The sequence below is a fragment of the Nicotiana tabacum genome, chromosome 22, assembly GCF_000715075.1.
Source record: "Nicotiana tabacum cultivar K326 chromosome 22, ASM71507v2, whole genome shotgun sequence".
Lineage (NCBI taxonomy): Eukaryota > Viridiplantae > Streptophyta > Magnoliopsida > Solanales > Solanaceae > Nicotiana > Nicotiana tabacum.
In genome coordinates this window covers 155,570,672-155,585,927 of record NC_134101.1, presented here as the reverse complement: position 1 = coordinate 155,585,927, position 15,256 = coordinate 155,570,672, and the positions used below count along the sequence as shown (strand labels likewise).

At 34.1% G+C, this 15,256-nt stretch overlaps 2 protein-coding genes across 3 annotated transcripts; one reads left to right on the top strand and one right to left on the bottom strand.

The window, feature by feature from the left end:
• Window positions 1-4,632: 4,632 nt before the first annotated feature.
• Window positions 4,633-7,903, top strand: LOC107779757 (chloroplast stem-loop binding protein of 41 kDa a, chloroplastic). The gene is made up of 6 exons (XM_016600241.2): window positions 4,633-5,117; window positions 5,672-5,793; window positions 6,440-6,542; window positions 6,614-6,752; window positions 7,113-7,390; window positions 7,551-7,903. The coding sequence occupies exons 1-6, from the start codon at window positions 4,734-4,736 to the stop codon at window positions 7,731-7,733; spliced, it is 1,209 nt and encodes a 402-aa protein (XP_016455727.1). The 5' UTR covers window positions 4,633-4,733; the 3' UTR covers window positions 7,734-7,903.
• A 459-nt stretch (window positions 7,904-8,362) lies between these two features.
• On the bottom strand, window positions 8,363-13,141 carry LOC107779758 (RAN GTPase-activating protein 2). 2 transcript variants are annotated; one of them, XM_075244388.1, is made up of 3 exons: window positions 12,867-13,120; window positions 11,792-12,359; window positions 8,363-10,200 (listed from the first exon to the last, which is right to left on the bottom strand). In XM_075244388.1, the coding sequence occupies exon 3, from the start codon at window positions 10,188-10,190 to the stop codon at window positions 8,586-8,588; it is 1,605 nt and encodes a 534-aa protein (XP_075100489.1). In that variant the 5' UTR covers window positions 10,191-10,200; window positions 11,792-12,359; window positions 12,867-13,120; the 3' UTR covers window positions 8,363-8,585. The 2 variants fall into 2 exon arrangements, with proteins under 2 accessions (XP_075100489.1, XP_016455729.1); XM_016600243.2 differs by lacking the exon at window positions 11,792-12,359 and having other exon boundaries at window positions 12,867-13,141.
• Window positions 13,142-15,256: the final 2,115 nt, after the last annotated feature.

The following is a 15,256-nucleotide window of genomic DNA, read 5'->3' as shown; positions in this document are numbered from 1 at the left end:
AGCATTTGATACGAACATCATGGAGAAAGATTAGACATCCACCGTAACATGATATTTATCATAACAGTAACCAACTTCTTTTGCTCAGATTTATAACTAGTATACGTACTTGTTAAAAAATATATTAGCATGATAATATTGCTCTTAATTATTAGCTCATTTGAATTCTATGAAAGTATGGTATATTACTAAATTTACTACATAAATACAGAAATATGGTCAAGAATGCTTAATTTAAAAGGGAGTCATCTCAAACTCAAAAATAATATGGTTTCTAATCGTGCATTTTAGGAACCTTTTTACCAAGTCCTAAACCGTGATGTTGTGGCTTAAAGGCTCGAGTATTGATTCCCGTTTTTCCCATTTTACAAGGGTGGCTTCAATCGATGTCCTTATATTTGATATTTTTGAGAATTCAGATACAGTCTCTTATATTTGAAGAACAATTTATTTGTCTAATTCCTTTAAAACTTTTGATGAGGTTCCATAGTCTGGAAACAAATAATTATGATTTTATGCTCTATCACTTTTTCTATTAAGAAACATAAGTTCATGGTACTGCAAAATCAAAGTCTTATAAACTGAAGTTATCATTTAGTATTATATTGTGGAAAGTGAAATGATCTCACGTCAATCATCCATTCAAAACTACTCTTGCATTGCTCTTCTAGCAGTATCTTCTTCTACTTTCATGTGCCTCTCACATCTTCTCTTCCTATAATCAACTTCTGGCTTTTTCTGCATTAATTCAATTGTCTTTTCTGCTGATATTCTATCACACTTGTGTCCTTTCTGCTTTGTTCTCATCTCCTTGGAAAAATATTTTAATATTTTCAAGTCTTTTGTCTAAGTGATGTATGTGCATCTTTTAGTAGGTTCAAAACTGAAAGTACAACAATAACAAATGGGCTTTAATCCCAAGCATAAGGAACCAAAAGCTTTTAGCTTAATGGAATAAAGAAAAAAATAGGTAAGAAACTTTACTTTCCAATTTATCAATTTCACAAAAGTGCTAGTCTAAAATAACCTCACATCTAGCAACTAAGTAGGCAAAATTGCCAAAAAGCTAAAGCAGAACCATTAAAGGACTTTTCAAATTTACATTTTTCACAGGTGGAGGTATTTCTATAGCAAATTACATAATTAGGACTGTTTGATTGTTCAAGTAAAGTGACATTATGAACTGCTAGATCAGAGATTAGTCAAGACTTCATACCTTCTCTCCGTTGTCATTACCAACAACCCTGATTTCTACACCTACAACGACAACATCAGGAGCAAGAGGAATCTCTTCATAGCTAAAGAATTGTATGGCACCAAAATCGTAGCGAAAGAAGCCAAAATCATGAACCTAGAAAATGAATATCATAGTTGTTTGTAAACAAATAAATAAAGAATATGAAGTTGAAACATTATTTTGAAAGTTTCATCATCCTTAATTTAAACATGAAAAGAGCAACATGCTGAAGCAAAAAGAAAAATATCATTTCAAGCAAACATGGAGTTCTTGGGCATATGCATCATATGAAGTTATCCAATTTGTTTTTCAGTTTCACATGTCACTAGAAGGCTTTCCATTAGTAGCAAGATAATCATATTAGATATCATAAGATATAACAATCATGGCCTTCATTTTCACTTGGAAAAATACTTTTATCTTTTCAACTCTCTTGTCTAAGTGATATATGTGCATCTTTTGGTAAGTTCAAAACCGAAAGTACAACAATAATAAATGTGCTTCAATCCCAAGCATAAGGAACCAAAAGCCTTTAGCTAAATGGAATAAAGAAAAAAAAAAGGTAAGAAACTTTACTCTCCAATATATCAATTTTACAAAAGTACCAGTCTAAAATAACCTCACATCTAGCAACTAAATAGGCAAAACTGCCAAAAAGTTAAAGCAGAACCGTTAAAGCACTATTCCAATTTGTATTTTTCACAAATGGAGGTATTTTTATAGCAAATTGCAGAATTAGGACTATTTGATTGTCCAAGTAAAGTGACATTATGAACCTTTTGATCGGAGATTAGTCAAGACTTCTCATACCAACAATACTCTCTCATAAAATATAACAATCTGACACGAATTTGCTATGTCCATATTCTCAATCTAGAGTTATCCATATTCTCATTCACCAATATGTCATTCCCTTTGTTCTGCTTTGTATTTGAAGACAAACAACTTTCAAATGTTGCTAATCATTTGAATATTCTAGATAAATATAGATAACCATTACATACAAGTTAAGAAATTAGATCATAAAAGACTAAACATTTCTCAAATCTCGTAGTGAAAGGGATTTGGATTATATTCAAAGGGTTTGGAGGAAAAAACTTGTCCAAAACTTGTTATAGGGATGCCAACAGGTGGTGTACAATTCTGATATGATGGAGTTGGCACAACAACATGTCTATTTCTTTTATCACCATCTAGAGCATACATTGCAGCCATTCTAATTGGACTCAATCCAGATTCACCTGAATTCTTTTCAGATGTGCCATGACATATATTTGTGTTAATTGACATATTTGTTCTCATCACATTCCTTTGTTTCCCCATTTCATTGACATTATCTTTTAGAAAGCACCTCTTGCGTCTCGATTGGGAAACTGTTCATGAATATTTTCAATTAAGATAAGCTTGATATATATGAAAATATTTAGTAAAAATTAATACCCGTAGATTTATAGAAACTGGCCATTTGTTATATCAGACAAAGGAGGAAATCTGTTTTCTTTTTCATTAGCATTCCCTTTGCGATTTGTGGGATTAACATTCTCTGTAGAACACATGGAATTTTTGAAAATGAGTTACCGAAAAGGAATAATATAAAATAATTCAACATAGAGTCTACCAAAAAAATATAAAGTCTCATGCTCATTTCATACTTTGTTGGACCAAAAGAATTTCTCGATCGAAATAAGCCACTAACAAAGAAATTGGATCATAGAACGCCTAAACCATCTTTTTCCGAATTCATATTTTTTTATGATTTTGTAAACATTATATTGTTTCTTGTTGATGAGTATCTTCTCGTCTTTAGATTACACGGTAAGCAATCTTGAGAATTGGGAATGTTTTTAGGAAGACAAAGAGATAAGATGGTAAATATGTTATGAAACACGATTTTTTAGGAAGATAGAGATCACACGATATTTTTTATTTTTTAGTATTTTTTGATTATTAAATAATGGAAATTTTACAAAACAAAAGCAATAAATTTGGGAGGATTGATTGTTTCTATGTCGAAAAAATCTAGCTATTACAACTTGAGTTTTTAATAAATTTATTTGCCATGTGTATTTTTAATAGGTTGCCACTTGGCATTCTAATAACTTGTCACTTGGCTAAATGAGATGGCAAACTTTCTTATTTTAATATATATATATATATATATATATATATATATATATATATATATATATATATATATATATATAGATAGATAGATAGATAGATAGATATATGTTTTTGTCCTTTTAAACCGAATCATCATAAAGTTATTTTTTTTCCTGTAAACTGTGATGCTTTTTGATTGAAAATTTAGATATTAATAATTTGATTTGTTTCTTTTTTGTTTTTTTTATTTGATTTGTAGTATTAATAGTAGTGGCAGAAATATAATTGTTCATGATTTAATTGGTAACAAATCAGTATTGAATGGTTTAATAAATTGAAATTCTTGAATATTTCTGGAAGTTCTATAAAACATAATGTTGACAAACATTTTGACTTATTGTACATATTATAATACGGAAAGAGCCATATAAATTGTGTACCATGAAGTAGTAAGTTTTAATGTAACTTATCAAATTAGAGATAATCAAAATAGTAGCAATTTATTTTTATTATTGGTTTGGCATATTTTTTATTTACAAATATTAGTATTAGTACTTATGTGATGAGCTGGCAATATTAAAGTATATTAATTATGTCAAAGTGTGATTTGAATAACATGATTCAAATATGAAATTCTATGTCAGCTTTGACCATCAAATAATTTGAGTAAAAGATAGTATAAGAAGAGAATGTATCGCTTTGTGTTTATATTTCTAACGGTAGAGTTATAAGAAAACTATTTATTGCACAATTAGATAATTTTAAGATGATTTCAATAATTTAAATATTACCAATAATAGTGTTCCTAAACTTTTTCATTTCAATTCTAGCATATTGTAGCACAATATATTGATATAGTGTACTAAAGTTAAGATAAATTTCATTTTTATATTAAAAACACAAAACTAAATAGATTATTTGCCATTGATAAATAAAACTCATACTCCATTTTGCACTTTATTAGGAAGATTTGCATGCATATTAGGGATTTAACTTCAATCAATGAGTTTTTTTTTTTTTTTTTTGGTTGAGAAAATGAAAAAATTACTTGAAAATTCTACTAGATTTTGGGACCAAGTTGGTTGCCTCTTTACATATATTAAGGACTTTATCTGTGAAGGGGTATATATGAAGGACCAAAATAAAACAACCCCATACATTAAGGAATATTTGATCATTTTCTCTCGTATCTTCTATATCCTATTTTTCTTTTATCTGCTTTGAGAAATAATTTTTTTAAAAAATCCCAAAGAAAAATCATAATTCCCACTTCCCCTTTTCCTTGTCATAGTAACCAAACATAGCGCCCAGATCAACTGATCACTTATCTGAGTATGAATATAAATTGCTGGCCCTCGTAAGTTTAAGTCCACAATCCTCAAATTCTCCTCCAATGGCTACTCTTGTTTCTTCATCCTCTCTTCTCCATTCTTCTTCTTCTTCAACTTCATTAATCTCCCCTTCTGTTTCACGCTTCTCTCTTAAATTTTCTTCTTCTTCTTCTTCTCTCTCTTCTTCTCTTTCCATTTCCCCATCTTTCCTTGCATATCCAACAACTAATTCAAGGCGGTTTTCTACCTTCCAGTACTTCACTGTACAGGCTAGTGCAGCTGAGAAGAAGAAGGTGCTTATTGTTAATACAAACAGCGGTGGTCATGCAGTCATTGGGTTCTACTTTGCTAAAGAATTGCTGGGTTCTGGTCATGATGTTACCATTCTTACCGTTGGAGAAGAGAGCTCTGATAAGATGAAGAAAACTCCTTTCAACAGATTCTCGGTTAAGAATTACCGGGAGATTCAATCCCTCCTACCCATTTTTATACAATGTTAATTGATTGAACAAGAGTAGAGTTATAAAATAATCTATGTGACGCTCTTTACTCTGTTTCAAAAAAAACCACTCCCACTAACTATTTATCCTTAATAAAATGCTTTTATATTTATAGAAATGTCATGTCAAGTTTAAGTCCACAAGTGGGTACTTTTGGTATGTGCCAAAGGTCTTGATTTCTTTTTTAACCTCCTGTTCGGTCAAACACTATCATATCAAACAAAACGGAGGGATTATTATGTTAGTACTACTAATGGAAGAAAATATTGAAGCAATGGTTGAAAGTTTTGTTTGATAGAGAAACTATCTAATCAAAAAAAAATTGAGTTCTTGAAATTGTATATAAGTGGAATGGTGTGAAACATTTTAAAATAGGAAGTGTCATATAAATAGGGACGGAGTGAGTGATTTTGAACTTCAAACATTGAATTGACAGTTTCTGGGAGAGTTTAGAATCGGATGTTGGATCTAATGTTATCTATAAATCGCCTAATTTTCAGGAAATTACCGGTGCTGGTGGTCGAACAATATGGGGTGATCCCGCAGATGTTGGGAAGATTTTAGAGGGGGAAGTATTTGATGCTGTTTTGGACAACAACGGCAAAGACTTGGATGCTGTGAGGTTTGTTTTTTTTCCTTGTTCTAACACTAAATTAGAGTTTTAGTTAAGCAATTTCTTCTTAAAGCTTCAGGTAGTGGATAATGCTTATGGAATCAACTAATCAGATTAGAAGCTGTTGATCACATAATCTTTTCTTGTTTTCTGCAGTGATACTGTAATAGGATTAATAGACTATTTGCTAAATAACAAGAAATAGAGGACATCGTCTAGCTTAGTTAGGTGGGGTTGTTTATATACATATTTAGGTTAATAATGCTTTCTTTTCTGGAAGTATGATTGCAGTTTCATGATTACAAAAGTTTCTAATGGGATTAGATCCCTTAAGCAGCTTTGCGGTTGATGCTAGCTCATCTTTGGGCTACAGTATTTTTGCAATTGCTAGTGAATTTGAATGTATAAATTAAGTTAGGAGGATTGGGAAGTTACGCGATTTGCAGAAATCGAAGAGCTTATACTACCTTTGATTGATATTGGATTGACTGGTGCGTTCTTTCCAAATCAATGAGCTTTCAGCAGTAATGCACTCTTCATAAGTACCATCAGTATTTTACCCACTTTGGTTATATAATGGTGATTAGAGCTTCAGATATGTAGCATCTCAACATAATTAGTTAATCAAAGTTTTCTTAATAAATTTCTTCTATAGGCCTGTGGCTGACTGGGCCAAGAGTTCGGGTGCCAAACAATTTTTGTTTATCAGCAGCGCTGGAATCTACAAGTCAACTGATGAGCCTCCTCATGTTGAAGGGGTAGGATTAATGTTTTGCTGTCGCCTGTATAAACAGAATTTGCTTTGTCAAGTAAACTTTCGACCTTACAGGATGCTGTGAAAGCTGATGCTGGCCATGTGGGAGTCGAGAAATACATCTCCGAGATATTTGATAGTTGGGCAAGCTTCCGTCCGCAGTATATGATTGGCTCTGGCAATAACAAGGATTGTGAGGAATGGTTCTTTGATCGTACGTAAACAAGCTTGCATAATATAACCAGTACTAGTTTTTGTTAGTACTTAGACAATGACTGGTGTTTCTGTTGTTAGTTTTTAGATCACTTTAGTAATAACTTATGACATAATTGAAGTGATAGATGGAGAATTTAAATGTTGTGAATTCTGAAATGTGTCGGGTTTGACCCCGTAACACTGGATTCTGCCGAACTCGCTAACCATTGTTGAATCCGCACTGCATAATTGGATAACCATTTAGAAACACTAGTGACATGTGAAGGTTACCTCAGATTCAAATAGCATAATTTTGATTGCAGCCAGTTTTTGAGTTCTACTAAAGGTCCGTATCTCTTTTCTTAATCGTATCATACAGGTATTGTTCGTGGACGACCAGTTCCAATACCTGGATCTGGAATGCAGCTAACCAACATAGCACATGTCAGGGACTTATCATCCATGCTTACCGCGGCTGTCCAGAATCCTGCTGCTGCTAGTGGTCACATCTTCAACTGTGTTAGTGACCGTGCTGTGACATTGGATGGAATGGCCAAATTATGCGCTAAAGCTGCTGGACTCTCTGTTGAGATTGTGCATTATGACCCCAAGGCAGTGGGAGTTGATGCTAAAAAAGCTTTTCCTTTCCGCAATATGGTATGTATCCGTACTGCTCTTGTCATTGTAAGGTGGAAAATGCACTGAATGCTTCACTTTGCAGATTTTCATAATTTATTTTCAATTGATAGACCTATCCATGTTCTGGACCTCTTGGTTTCTGTATCAGTTCTTTATCTCCACTGGTGTTTCTTTGCAGCATTTCTATTCTGAGCCTAGAGCTGCCAAGGAGATTCTGGGATGGAGTGCTACGACTAACCTACCAGAAGATTTGAAGGAGCGATTTGATGAGTACGTGAAGATTGGCAGAGATAAGAAAGAAATGAAGTTTGAACTAGACGATAAGATACTAGAAGCTCTAAAAGTACCAGTTGCTGCTTGATTAGCCGCATCCCACATATTTTTGCATTCTTCAACTTTTTGAATTTGTGCTATTTATAGAGAAGGTGCATGTCTCTCAATATTCCCTACAAGTTCTCTAAATGTTGTAAGGAATTGATCAAGTTCAAGAATCGAGATATATGATATATCGTTCAGCGCGTTATGTGTAAAGTTTGTATGTTGAATGGTAATCTTGGCCCAAGGGTTGCAGCTTTACACTTGCTCGGTTGCTCCCTTTCTGCACCCTTTAGTCCCATTCATAAATTTGAACATTTAACTTAGGGCTATATTAACTATTTGTCTCGCTATTACTGATAATACTTGAGCCTAAATTCTACATTTTGGTTCTATCATCACTGGCACTAAATAGACCAGGCATATCTGCAGACCATCTCATTTAAACATGATTAAGTTACTCACCCATGCTCCGCCAGATCAATTTTTGTTTATGGCATTTAAGTTGGTTATCAGGTAAGCGAAATACTTGATCAGTTGATCCAGGAAAAAATGGACTATGAGAAAGGGAAAAGCTTATAGTATAAACTTTGTTTGGCATGTTGTAGGATGTATTTGGGAAAATATTTTGAAATCTCATAGGTTATACTAACAACGCAAGCAACAAATGAAATCTAATAAAGTCAAAACAAATATTAAAGAACAATTCTCAGCCTCCATAAACGCAGGTTGGACAGAAGAGTTTGAAACTGATACCAATGACAAGAAACGATATTGAAATCTAACCTACATTATGATAGTACTAAAAGCTAGAATAGCTTATTAAGTACAATCTAGCAATTTATGACCTGGTATAACGGGAATTTAGACTAGGCCATGATTGTGTTTCTTTAAAAGCTTATTCTTCCTGCTTGATATCAAGACCCTTGAGCCTTGTCTCCAACTCGTATTCATTATCTGCTTCTTCATCAGCCTCTTCATCATAATCTTCTCCTTCAGGATCATTTTCATCCAAAGGCCCAAGAACATTAAGTGAATTCTTAAAAATATCTTTAACCTCATCAATTCCTTCATCAGATATGAAGTTGCCATTGATGCTCAGCACCTTAAACCCAGGTTTGCTCACAACAGCTTGTGCCAAGCACCTGGCACCAGCTCTTCTTATTGCATTGGTACTCATATCCAGTTCAGTTAATTGACCGTGACCATCCTCCAATGCCTTCGCAATTAAGATAGCGCCCTCGTCTTTCAACTCATTCTCTGCTAACCTTAACTTGGTAAGAAATTGTTTTGCAGCTATACAGGCCGCCATAACAGGAGCAGCTTTAGCTGTGATATCATTTCCATCCATCTCCAGAACCTCAAGGGATGGAGCAGATCCCTTGAGGGCATTAGCAAGAGCAATGGACCCTTCATCCTCCAAATTCAGATAGCTAAGGTAGATTTCAGTTAAATCGGAAAAGATTGATAGTACTTTGCTCAAGGCAATTCCAGCTTCCACACCAAACATGTTGTCACGCAAATCAAGTTTCTTTAAATTCCTACATTCTCCAAGAGCTTGTGAAAGAGCAACCCCACCTTCAGATCCTACCCTTGTAGATGAACACCGGAAATCCTCCAATGCAGGAGAATGCTTCACAAGTTCAGAAATAGCAAGTGCACCCTCATCTCCTGTCATGTTATTGTGAAAATGAAGGATACGAAGTTTATCGGTTGAAGGAATTAGCTCACAGACTGCTTGTGCTGCTTCCTCGGAAATGCCGTCATTCATCAAATAGAGCTCCTCCAAGTTCCGTTGTGACTTCAAAAGTGCCCCAAAAGCCCTTACGCCCTTTTCACCTAAAGCATTGTTAGAAAGATTGAGATACCTCAAGTCACAGGCACCCAAAGCAGAAGAAAAGATTTCCATGACTTCCAGTGCTTCTACCTCTGGTCTACCCGCTATGAAATCTGAAAGGTCCACTTCTGTCAATTGATCTTTAAGAGAGGACAAAATGGGTCCTGCAATTTCAGCAGCATCCACACCAAAGCTTCTATTGCTGAAACATATCCTTTTATAATTATTCCCCGGTTCACTTAGTGGTTTCAATAACTCATCAGCCTCTTCCACATTGATGAAATCCCGTCTACCTTTCGATAAATCAAAAATAGTAGTTTCATCAGATGGTTTAACCTTCTCAGGTATTACATCTTCTGCAGATTCCTTTGTCTGAGGGCCTCTTTTAATAACTTCTAACATAAGCCTACTAGATTCCTTAGCATAAAGTTGCACCGCAGAACTTCCATCTCCATCTGGCTCCTTGTCAATATGTTGATTAGCAGACGCAAAAGCCACAGCTTCTATTTGTTTGGCATCCTCCTCAGCTTCTTCTTTACTCAAAAGGCCATATTTCCTAGATAGGATGGATGGAGTAATAAGATTCTTGGTCATTTTCTCCACAAGCATAAGTCTGGTACTTAGGCTTGGGGGCCACAGCTTTATAGAGCATCCTGCAGAATCCATCTTCAATAGCCTGGAAAAACAGCTGCAGTCAGAAGATTATTCTGTACAACAAAAAAAAGAATAAGGAAATGATCCACTACATATGACATTTAAAATTTTGCAAATTATTCCTCATGGGCGCCCTCTAAATTTTTTTTCTAAGCTTTTGCAACACTAATACTGAAAGATGGAAATAAGGCAGCTAAGACCAAGGGAAACAATAACAAATGTGCTTGGTTCATGTTTATGCTTTCAGCGTGTCTATGATTGACATCAGTAGATAAGCACATCAACAATTGATCATGTGCAATTATGAGTCCCCTCAGACTTTGGTACCATATGTTGCCAAGAAACGAAAAGAAAAGTGCCTAGAAAGTCAACTATCTTGCATTCAGGAAAGCTGTCTGAAAAATGCTAAAAACATTTCCTACAAGAAAACCCCCCTCTAGATAAAATCCTGCAAAATGTGTACAGAACTTGAAGAAAAATGTTTCCTTGTTATTTTAAACTTTCCTTTTCCCTTCAACAGACACATGGAATATCTAAATAAGTGAAAAAGATAATGGCAAAGCATTTGTGCTATCACAAAAAGATCAAATCAAAGATGTCATTTACTATAATGACTACAACAACAATAACAACCCAGTATAATCCCACAAGTGGGGTCTGGGGAGGGTAGTGTGTACTCAGACCTTATCCCTACCCTAGGGTAGAGAGGCTGTTTCCAATAGACCCTCGACATCCTTCCCTCCAAGAACTCCCCACCTTGCTCTAATTTCAACCCTTTTCAATAAAGGTTCAAGCATTGATAAGATTGACTTAGAGGTACTTCTTTCATAAGAAACAATAATTATAAACAGGGCTAACAAATGGGCTACAAAGCATTATCAGCAACACGATGCTATTTTCGACACTGTTGTGTTCCATACTTTGGGTTTCAACCAAGATTTGCTATTTTCTACACACAATTTGCTATTTTCTGGTCAATTGATGCAACACAATTAATTTTATCTCACTGGACAAACAGAATAAGCATTTGTCTGATAAATGCAAGACCTTTTTAAAAGGGTAATTAGTCATATCGCAGGAGTAAGGTTGGTGCATATTGACATTCAGGTCATGGTCATAAGTTGGAAAAACATCCACCACAGGTACAATTACATATAAGCATTCTAGCCCCTCGTGCAATAAGGAAATCTTTTTTTTCCCAATAACATCTCACCTGTATACCAAATACCGTGTGTTTAAGAAAAATAGCAAATCATATATTTGAGCCACAAAAGAAAGTGACTGTTCTGTTTGAAAGTATTAGTTCAAACTCCATCATGAGCTATTCGCGTTGAATTCAGACTTTTAACAGTTATATATCTCTTGTCAGTTAAGCAAACCCATAGTCTTTTCATTAGAAAACTAGGAGCTCTATTTATACCTAAAAATATTACTGTTTCTCTTTTGTTAAAGGGCAAAAAGGCTCAAAAAGGAGGTGAACAAATTTATCCAAATTAGCTGACATCTCACCGCCACATAAAAAGGAAAAGCATTTATGATAAGCTACTATCCGTGATTAAACTTCTCGTAGTTTTTTCTTAACCTTGTCAATAAAATATCATGCAAAAACTTACTATGCTCGAGGCATATCTCAAAGCTTCTGAGTTTGTAACTTTGTATCATTTGCTTTTTCCCCTTGCATCAAGCAATAACTCAAATAGAATTCTGAGTGCAAACAAGAAACAGATTTCTTCACATTTGCATTTATAAGTGGGACACTTTCCAGAATAGTCAGAGCGGTACAAAGAGTCTCCACATTTTGATTCTCCCTCCCTCCCTCTTCAAGTAAAGAATTGATCTCGGAAACATCAGACATTTTCTATTCATTTTCCTGGTATTGTTAGAGACGAGGTGCTCAATATTTTGTTATTTCAAAAGCCATCAAGAACTAAGAATGGTCTCCTTTCAAATCTCTGGGGCATTTCAAAGTCACACCTTTCTGCAGATCACCAGGAGAAGATTGGAAAGACAAGGGTTCCGTCAAAGCTACTGATGGTCTTATAGTACAAGTACAACCACCTAAGTCATGACTTGGAGTTTACATTTCTAGTTGTATCATATTTCCCCTTTACGTACAAATAAAGTCCACGAACATAGTTATCCTGGTAGGGCATCAATAAGTGTGCATTTTTTGTTCAATATCTGTATATGCATATACTAAACAGAATGAGAAATGGCTGAACAAAGCGGAACAAAATAAATGATTCACATAGTCGACCCCAACTATTTTAAACTGAGGCATAACTGGTTGATTTATATACAAATAAACTCCGCCCAAATGGTTAGTGCTCTCTATTTTTGTACAAAGTACAAACCTAAGCCACATTTTGATTCATTGTACAAAATCTGTGTCTCATTACTCATCAAAAGGAACCACTTATTAAGAAATACTGGCTTAACGGAGCAGAAAAAATCATTCAAATGATGAAAAGCGAGAAATGCAACCATAATTGAACAAATGGCCAAATGAGGTAATACAAACAAAATAAAAAATAAAATAAAAGAGTTAAACCGAGAGTCCTCATTCCGCAATCGAAAATCAACAGGGATAAAAGATGGAAAATACTAAATCAGATCGAGAAACACCAAATAGAGATCTTAACATAAACGAATGTAAAGAGAGACAAGATATTGAGTAAAGGAACGTACTGGTTGGAACAAACCCTAGAAGTGGCGAAGCGGGATAAGAGAGAGATCCAGAAAAAAACCCTAGAAAAGAGGAGAGAGAGAGAGAAATAGGAAGAGTTGGAGTAAAGATAAAGGGATAATACTATTTGAAAAAATTAGTTTGTGGTGGCAATCATGATGATAGTGGTGTGCTGTGCGCAGAAGAAATTGCCCTGAAATTTTTAGAGGAATGAATTTGGAGGGAAAGCTCACCTCCTTTTTTTAAGTCGCCTTTTTTCACGATTCGAAAATGTTCAATAGTGACTACGAGGTTATTGACAGTAACTATTTTTCGAAAAGTTAGGTTATTGTCTGGTGTTTAGTTGTTTTAATCAAATGGAGAAAAATGATTTCATAGCTTTTGAAAGGAGATCTTTTTTTCCATAATTTAACTCAGTTTTTAAAATTCAAGTTATTATTTTAATTAACACTGAGTCATTATTCGTCAATTTTTTAATAATGTCGAGTTTCTTCGGAGCACCATTTAATTTGCTAATATTATTATCAATATTAACGTAATAAATACTTCTTTGTAAAATATTCTTTACCCTTCAATTAAACAATAAATATATTTTTTAGAGTAATTAAACTATTTTTCAGAACAAAAAGTATTTTTCAGGAATTATTCCTCGTCAAACATTTTGCAAAAACATATACACTTCTTTCTATTATCAATAACTGCCACTTTGAAATCGGTTAACGAAAGATTTGTCACTTGGAATTCGGTTTTAAAACTGTCACTTTTTTTTAACTGTCACTTAAACCAATTTTTTGGGGTCAACAAAACCGATTTATCTCCTTTTGAGATCCGGAAAAGAAAAAGTAAAAATTGAACGGGGCGCCCTATTTGGTCACCCACATTTAATTTATACTTATTTTTTAAAAAAGGTTTAACTTATACCTATTTTTTAAACAACTTCAGCCCCCTTTCTCCTCCTCATTCTCCTCCTTCATTTTCTTCTTCTTCTACTTCTTCTTTCTTCTGCTGTTGTTGATGTTGCTATGAAACTTCAGTTCATGGGATGATTGTCATAAGTATGTTTATCAAATTATTTAAAAACAAATTATAAATAATTACGTAAGTTAGTAGACAATAATTTATGAATATTTTCACGTACGGGAAGTTTAAGGTCACACTTAGTGATTCTTTTCATGATAATTCTGTTCTTTTCACGTTTATTGTTTCCAAAATTTATGATTTAGATATTGTTGGCAATCTGATTATTTATCTAGTATGTTAGAAAGTTTTTTTAAAAACTTCAGCTTATATAGTGCCGAAGTTTTTACCAATGAACTAAATAACTTCAGCATCTTCTGCTGAACTTTTTGAAAAAACTAATCCAGGAAGAAAAAATTTCAGCTTATTTAGTGCTGAAGTTTTTATAAATGGACTAAATAATTTCAGCATCTATGTTGAAATTTTTGAAAAAGCTTTACGACAAAACTATTGAATCCATGATAAAAACTTCAGCTTATCAAGTGCTGAAGTTTTTATAAATGAACTAAATAACTTCAGCACCTTCTGCTGAAGTTTTTGAAAAAGTTTAATGACAAAACTAATGAATTCAAGATAAAAAAACTTCAGCTTATTTAGTACAATTACAAATAAAAACTTCAGCAAATAGAGAACAAAACTTCAGCTACTATGCTTAAGTTCAGCAATTACAAACAAAAACTTCAGCACATATGGTTCAGCAATTTTTGCTACTTCAGGCCCGTCTACTAGAATGCTGAAGTTTTGCGTAATTGTTTTTGCTACTTCCGCCCCGTATGCTGAAGTTACGCGAAAAAATGGGTACGTTTGCATTTTTTTTTTGCAAAGCGGGCACAAGTTAAAACGTGACCCAAAAAACGGGTATAGATGCAAATACTCCAAAGAAAAAAAGGTTTCTCGCAATCTTACATCTATAGACATGAAGTTATGAACCTTATTCATTCACTTTGAGATTCGACTTCCAAGATAACTTCCTTAGCTTGTACAACAACAACAACAATCTAGTAAAATTCCACAAGTAGGGTCTGGGAGGGTAGTGTGTACGCAGACCTTAACCCCTACCCCGAAGGGGTAGAGAGGCTATTTTCGAAAGACCTTTGGCTCAAGATAATAAAAAGACAAAGGGAGAGAATATTGGATTCACCACAGAGATCATAGGAAAAATAGGAACATAAAATGCAGGGAAAAAAATATAAAGCAAAAACGATGGCTAGTAAATGGATTCTACATCGAAAATAGAAAATAGTAAGACACGACATTACCCCTAGCTATCTTAGATAAAACCCTACCGGACTAGGCTCACAAAGGAAAATAGTAATGTTTGAACCAGCCGAGAATCGAACCCGGGTCTGTACCATGACAGGATACTATTCTACCC